This window comes from Ursus maritimus, unplaced genomic scaffold, assembly GCF_017311325.1.
Source record: "Ursus maritimus isolate PB19 unplaced genomic scaffold, ASM1731132v1 scaffold_15, whole genome shotgun sequence".
Classification (NCBI taxonomy): Eukaryota; Metazoa; Chordata; class Mammalia; order Carnivora; family Ursidae; genus Ursus; species Ursus maritimus.
The window spans coordinates 22069933-22077661 of NW_024423897.1; the positions used below are offsets into that span (position 1 = coordinate 22069933).

The following is a 7729-nucleotide window of genomic DNA, read 5'->3' on the forward strand; positions in this document are numbered from 1 at the left end:
GACCACCTACAGGCGGCCACATGCACAGGGCACAGCTGATAATAGGTGCTGGTGAAGTGCCCTGGTCACTAGGACATTTATATTTTGACATGGATTTGCCTGGCACTTTCCAGTAAAATACTGAAGGTGCTCTAGCATAGTGGCTGGAAGAATGGACTTGGGAGCCAGATTGCTTTGATTTGAATCTCCCACTTATCAGCTGTGTGACCTTGGGCAAGTTAGTGAATATCTGTGCCTTAATTCCCTTATCTGTCAATTGGGATTTGAGTTCTACCTCACATGATTGTTGTAAAGATACAAAAAATATAATGCATGGAAAGGACTTAGCATAATGCCTGGCACATGGTAACTTCGCCGGTGTCCTTCTTACGATTACTTACATTAATCTCTATCCCAACTTGACACAGAAGGAAGGGGAGGCCCAGAAGGGAGGAGGGGTTCTCCCGAGGGGTTCTCCCGAGCTTGAGCTTAGGGCAGAGCCTTTACTAGGACCCAAGCTCCTTTCGCTATCTGAGCCCGGGTTCCTAGAACTCGTCTAAGGCTCCGGGGCAGCGTGTGACTTGACACAGATTTGGCTCTGAGCAAGGCAGCCTTGAGGTCAGAATTTCCCTCCTACTACGATCCTGCCCTTAGGCCTGAGCTGCGGCCAAACCTGCTATCCCTTTCCCCTTTCTGGGGCACGGCCTGGGAGGGGAGCTGGGTGGACAGGGAAAGGGTGATCCCCCCCCCCCTCTGAATTGAAGCTCACCACGCCCACCTGTGGGGCTTCTCTTGGGACCAGTCTTCCAGGAGTTTGTTAAGATGACCAACTATGACGTGGAGCACACCATCAAGAAGGAGATGTCCGGGGATGTCAGGGACGTGTTTGTGGCCATCGGTAACTGATGGGGACCAAGGGAAGGGGATGGATGTCCCGGGAAAGGGCTAGGGGCACTGGGAACGTGGCCAGATTCCCTGGACAAGTGTGGCCTTGGCAGCTTCCTGAGCTTCTAGTACTGGAGAATAAACCCCAGCACTGGGGGGTCCTGCCAGCATGTTCTTGGGGGGGAGGGGTTAGCATAAAAGCTTGTTCCAGGCTGCAGGGCGGGATGACGGAACAGCTCTCCTGGGGGAGGTCACAGGTCACGGGGAGGGCAATGGCAGCGAGGGGAGGGGCCCGGTGTTCTGCTGGACTAGGATGCGCGCGCGCGCACACACACACACACACACACACACACACACACACACACTATACATGAGGAGGCAGGAAGGTTGATGTACGATGCAGCCTTTCCCATGGATTCCTGAGCCGGTACATGACACATACCCCGAGTGACTGTGTCCTTGGGGCGCGCAACTCCGGCCTCTTGCCCCCTGCCCTCCTCACACAGACACTTTTATATCCAGAGTCATGCTGGCTTTCTGGTGCTGGTATCTGATTCCTGCTCCTTAAGCTGCCTGAGACACCCCTGTGTGGGCCCTGGAGCCTTGAAATTCAGCAGCGGCAGGGCTAGAGCCCCCGAGGCCTTGAGAAGGGGCTGGGACTGGTATGGCTGCAGACTTTATCTGGGGTGGGCGTGCGTGGGGAGCAGGGGCTGCCGATGCAGCTGGAGTGTGCAGACTCTGGGGCGGCACAGCCCCAGGGATGGGCACAGTGCCTTAAATCATACCAACAGACAGTCATTCTTTTTTTTTTTTTTTTAAATTTTATTTATTTATTTGACAGAGAGAGACACAGTGAGAGAGGGAACACAAGCAGGGGGAGTGGGAGAGAGGAAGAAGCGGGCTTCCAGCGGAGCAGGGAGCCCAATGCAGGGCTCGATCCCAGAACCCTGGGATCGCGCCCTAGGCCAAAGGCAGACGCTTAACAACTGAGCCACTCAGGCGCCCCAACAGACAGTCATTCTTGGCATAATCTTTCTCTAAATCATTAGTCGCTCTCCAGCATGAGGCTGTACCAGAGCAGGGAGACAGACCGTTCTGGTTTGTACTAAAACCAGGAATGTCCGCGGCAGAGTGGGACAGGTTGGTCACCTCCCTTCAGAGTTGCAGTGTGAGCACATCTGGGGTGAGCCATGAGAATTTGCATTTCTACCAAGGTCCTAGATACTGCTGCTAGAGCCATCCAGGAACCACACTTTGCAAACTGCTGTATAAAGTATTTCTTGGACCTGAGTCTATAGGGTGGCGCCTAAAATCCAAGTTTTAAACGTGTTCCCCAGTCATTCTGGAGGCCCTTAGAAGTTTGAGGCTCTGGGCCTTGGGTTAATGAAGGGTTTCTTCCCTTCGAGTTCTCGACTGACCTTGGTTAGCTGCAAGCCCTTCAGCAGGAAGGGAGTTGCAACCCAATGAGAGCCAAGTCGAGGGACAAGCCAGACGAGGTGGCATCGGGAAGGGGGAGTGAAGGTGTTGGGCCCTGAGTATGACCCTGGGGTTGGCCATCACCTGCAGGCCCAGGCTGAAGGGAGAGGGGGTGGGAGAAGACAGCCCAGCCCATAGCGTGGGCACACCGCCTCTGATCAAGTTTCCTCATCTCTCTCTTCCTACCAGTTCAGAGTGTCAAGAACAAGCCTCTCTTCTTTGCCGACAAACTGTACAAATCTATGAAGGTAAACAAACGTGTTTGTTTGCTCCTTTCCCTTCAGGCCCTTCTGCTCACCCACAAACACAGATGTGTGCAGTCCCCCCCCCCCAATCAGGACTGGTGACCACTGTTTCCACCCCCTTGATGGTTATTAGCATCTGCCCTGTATCTGGCTCTCGGACAGTGATTTTGTCCCCTGGGGAACATTTGGCAATGTTCAGATGCGTTTTGGTCGCCACTGCTTGGGGGGTGTTGCTGCTGACATCTGGTGGGACAAGAGCAGGGGTGCTGTTAAATGTCCTACAATGCACAGGGGACAGATCCCTCAACAAAGAATGATGTGGCCCCAAAGGCCAAGGTTGAGAGACTTGCTCTGGGGACACGGGGCTGAGTAGGACTCAAGTCTCTGCCCTCTTGGAGCTCACCATCGAGCAGGTGACACCGTGTCTCCTGTGACAAATGCTCACAAAGGTAACCAAGGCTGGACGCTGGGACTAGCCCTGGCTTCCTGGAACCCCAGGCCACTCTGGCCACCTTCTCGGCCCAGCGAGTAGAGTCTCAGCTGCTGACAGAGCCTGGGCAGGCTGTGTGGGGGAGCGAGCCAGAGACCCGTCTCCGCCTGCGGTCCCCAAACATGACGGCCCTCTATTGAGCACTCACCATTGCCAGCTTTGACTCCTAAGCTGGTGTTCCTGAGCTCCCTCGGGGCAGAAGTGGGCCCTGGCTGCCCACATATCCCATATCCTGTGCCTGCTCCTTGGGCCCCCTATTAGTTTCCCAGGGCTTCTTTAACAAAGTACCACAGATGGAGTGATGATGGAAGTTTTATTTTCTCATGGTTCAAGAGGCCAGACATCAAAAATGAAGGTGTTAGGTTCCTTCTGGAGGCTCTGAGGGGAAAACTCTCCCACGCATCTCCCCCAGCTGCTCCTGGTGGCTGCCGGGAGTCCTGGTGTTTCCCGGCTTGTGGACGCGTCCCTCAGGCTCTGCCTTTATTTCCACATGGCCTTCTCTGTGTGGTTACCCGTGTGTCCTCTTCTTATAAGGACACCAGTTGTTGGCTTGGGGCCCACCCTAATCCAGTGTGCCCTCAACTCATTACATAGGCAAAGACCCTATTTCCAAATTAGGTCACGTTGTAACGTTCCAGGAGGACATGAATTTTGGGGGCACACCATTCAACTCTTACAGATTGTTTTGCCTGTCCGTCCAGTCCTAGGCACAGGGGAATCTGGGTCAGGACTATTTGTGGAAGACAGAGGCAGAATATCGCACCCTGGTTTGGGAGGGAAAAGGAAGAGAAGCAGATGGACACCCATAAGTTCTTGCCTGACCTGACCCTATTTCCCCTCCTGCCCTGTGTCTCCCTCTCCCCTGGCCCCACCAGGGTGCTGGCACGGATGAGAAGACCCTCACCAGGATCATGGTCTCCCGGAGTGAGATCGACCTGCTCAACATCCGGCGGGAGTTCGTTGAGAAATACGCCATGGGATTACAAGTCCTTTATCCTCCCAGTCTTTTTCTCCATGAGCTCTCTCTGACAACAGCCAGCATGTTGATAAATGAAAGACCTACTTCATTGTATATGCAAAAATAAATTCCACATGGCTCCAAGGTTTATAATGAAGGACTTCTAAATGAAATAGCCCTTTGGGGGGCTTTTTAAAGACAACTTTATTGAAGCATAATGTATATCCCATGAAGTGCACCCGTTTTAAGGTGCGTTGAATATTTTTTAGTAAATTTCAGGAGTCATGCACCATGGCCACAGTGCAGTTTTGAAAACATTTCCGTCACCCCGCTCAGATCCCTTGTACCTGCTTACTTATTTCCACCCCTGCTGTAGGCACCCATCAGCTGACTTTCTATCTCTATAGATTTGCCTTTTCTGGGTATTTCATAGAAACAGAATCATGTGATATGTGATCTTTTGGGTCTGACTTCTTTCACTTACAGAGCCCCTTTTCAAAAGTCTTTGAGGTTGGCCAAGATCTTAAAGTTTGATACTGTGCTTGCTTGACAGCCCGTGGGAAATCTCACAGTGGCTTCTCGCAGACTCGTGCTACGCCGGTAGCACATCTCTGAAGGGTAGCTTGGCAGTTTTCAAAATTTTAAACGCATACACTTTGAACTTGGTGGTTCCGCATATGGGAATCGATCCTACAGACATAGTTACACGTGTGCTTGAAGATGTGACTATTTATGCCGGCACTGTCTACGGGAGCAAAAGCCTACAAGCCTTCCCTACAGAGCTGGTTAAAGAAAGCGTGGGACTTCCATAGGATAGGACACAACACATCCGTGAAAAAGCACGAGGAGGCTCTATCTGCTGATTTGGGATCTTCTCTAAGTCAGAAAAGTGTGGCCCAGAAGAGGGGGAATGCTGTGTGTCCGCGTGTGTAGAAAAAATACTTGCTAGCACACGCACAGACTGTTGCTGGAAACCCAGGCAAGAAAACAGTCACCGTGCCTCTCGATTTGGGGAAAAAGGAGTCAGGGATGGGAGATTTTTATTGTATAATCTTTCCTTTGACTCACCTTGTTTATAATAATGATTTTTGAAATCAAAAATTACAAAAGAGAAGAAAAACAGCATATATCATAAAAATGACAGGAGCCACTATAAAAAGAAGGAGAGTCTGGCCTCCCGTTGCTCTGCTGTAGGCCGGACATCATGATGTGTCATAAACACAATGATGTTCCCGTGAATTCCTGCAAGGGCCCGGTGCCCAGTAAGTGCTCCGTAGTGTTTGTTCGAATGAGGGGTCTCGTTCACACATGTGTGAATGGCTGTGGGAGGAGGAAGGCAAGACTCGAGGGCAGGGAGCAGAGAAGGGGGCATCGGAGGGCAGGCAGGATTTGGGGGTGGTGCAGAGGGCATGCTGGTCAGGGGCGTGGTAGGTATTAAAGTAGGAAGATGAACCAAGATGCTCCCAGGAGGGAGGGGGGACATGAAGCCAGACCACAAAAGGCCTCGAAGCCAAGCTGAGAGCTTGGACATTTGCCTGAGGGTAGTGGGGAGCCACAGAAGGGACACAGTCACATCGATGTGTGGGGATACATTGGGCTGACAGCAGCTGGGAGGAAGGGGCATTGAGGCCATCAGGATTGCTTTCACTCACTGCTCTCCCTCTGCTCCTGCCAGGGTGACACCTCTGGAGACTTCCTGAAGGCCTTGCTGGCTATCTGTGGAGGCGAGGACTAGGGCGACTGGCTTTTTGCCAAGAAATGGTCAGCACCAGCCGCCATGACCAAGCCTGATTGCTCCGGCTCCAGAGACTAAAGAAGGGACAGGGGTGGGGGGAGGGGCTCAGGGGTGGGCTCTTGTCTTCAACTGGGGTTTAGGGAAGGCTCCCACTCCCACAGGCCACTGAAGGTCCAGCACGGTCACTCCTGCTCCCATGTGAGCAGCTGAAGACCCGCGGCCACTAATCCCGTCCATCTCCACTCCCCATCTTCCTTCTCAGCCCTTCCCAGCTTCCGTCCCTTGCTATAGCCACTGCCCTGGTTTGGGCTTTGTCAAATCCGAAAACATACTGAGCCTCTGTCTGTGAATGAGTGGAGTGTGTGCTTTGAATTGTGGGGCGTGGTGGCCAGTGCCAGCTGAGGGGAGGGGCGGTCAATGTCTTCCCACCAATTGCCGGGCCTCCCACAGTTTCACCACCCGCCCCCATCCGGGTTTTTGTGCAAGAGACAGAACCAGGAACCTGGATACCTGGGTTCAAATTTGCATCCGCCATGCATGTGCTTTCTAGCTCCCTCCTTGAATCTCTACTTTCTTATCTACAGAATGAGAGAGTTGGACAAAAGGATGTTGACTTTCTCTTCTAACATTGACATTGTAGGATGTGCCCACAAATATTCCCTTTCCACTTCCCTCTTTAAATAAAAACAGACCTACAGACACACACACACACATTTCTAGTGGGGATCTGTGTTTTTGACTTAGACCTGCAGCCTGAGGCATTCACCTACCCAGGAGTGAAGTCCTCGCCTCATGTTCTTGCCTGGGAATCCCGAGTGAGAGTGTGAGCTAACATCCAGCCTGGGTAGGCTGGCCCAGCCCCCTCCAGGTCTCGGCTCCCCTCTCCTCCCTCTGCTGCCTGGAAGTTTCTCTGTGCGTTCTTCATCCAGTACAACCAAACCCAAACTTCCTCTTTTGAGCCCTTCAAAGGCACCAGATGTGATCGTGATGTGGGGAGGCCTCTGGAAAGTTTCTACTTTGTGAAGATCACTGATAAGCAGCAGGCCCAACTGCAGCTTCTGTGTCTCCCTGCCTTGAGTGGCGTTTCTGCTCTGAGACGTGGGTGTGAAGCTGGCCCGCGCCCATGGCATGAGGGTTTGGCTGGCTGGAGGGCTCTGCTCCCTGTCCTGACTGGCCTGACCTATTTTGGCAGCTCAGAGCGTGTCTACGGTAGTGGCTGTGCAGGGAACCCGGGGTTTGGACCAGCCACTGCCCGCGCTGGGCATTTGTACAGTGAGGGGTTGGACTCCACAGTTTTAAAGGGCCTCGTCTTCATCCCTGCCATAATGAGGCTGAAAGCAGGACGGTTACCTTGTTCTGTCCTCCACTTCCTTCCCTCTACCAGGCCGTGAGCCCAAACACCAAGAGGGTCCACTGGGAGCTTTTTGGGGGGATTTACCTGACTTGATGCAACTGTTACCAAAAGACATAAATTAACAAAGTGGTTAAGAGCTGTGGAGTCAGATCTTTGCCGCTAACTGACTGTGAGCCGGGTGTTTCTGAGCCTCCAGTTCTACCCAGCTGCTAGCCTTCGGGGAGGATAGGAGGGGACACCTGCAAGCGCTCAGGGAGTCGGCTGTCAGCACCAGCAGCCCGGAGGCAGGCCCCGTTGTAGGGGCTGATGAGTGGATCCCGAGATGTTTTCTGAGCTCTCTTGTCCGGAGCAGCAGATCGCTGAGGCATCCAAAGACACACACGAGAAAGTGCCTTAAAGATACGTGCCAAGGGAAAAACAGCTCTGGAGCGGAAAGGACAGAGTGATGGAATGTAAGGGGATAGAAGTGGGAGGCCCCCTGAGGCCAAGGGGGACACACAAGCAGAGAGACCAGGAATTTCTAGAATTCCCATAAAACGGCAACGAGGGGAGCTCAAATGGAGCGCTTGCAATGTCCAAGACTGTTCTAATTTCCCACCGTGTAATT

General features: G+C 52.8%; 1 protein-coding gene across 1 annotated transcript in view; it reads left to right on the plus strand.

The window, feature by feature from the left end:
• ANXA6 (annexin A6) overlaps positions 1 to 6479 on the plus strand; it is a 45835-nt gene extending 39356 nt beyond the window's left edge. The window contains exons 23-26 of the mRNA XM_040630392.1: positions 782 to 877; positions 2530 to 2588; positions 3951 to 4060; positions 5696 to 6479. Of these exons, the coding sequence (XP_040486326.1) occupies positions 782 to 877; positions 2530 to 2588; positions 3951 to 4060; positions 5696 to 5768 (338 nt within the window). The 3' untranslated portion in view covers positions 5769 to 6479. The remainder of the gene's footprint in view (positions 1 to 781; positions 878 to 2529; positions 2589 to 3950; positions 4061 to 5695) is intronic.
• The last annotated feature ends 1250 nt before the right edge of the window (positions 6480 to 7729 follow it).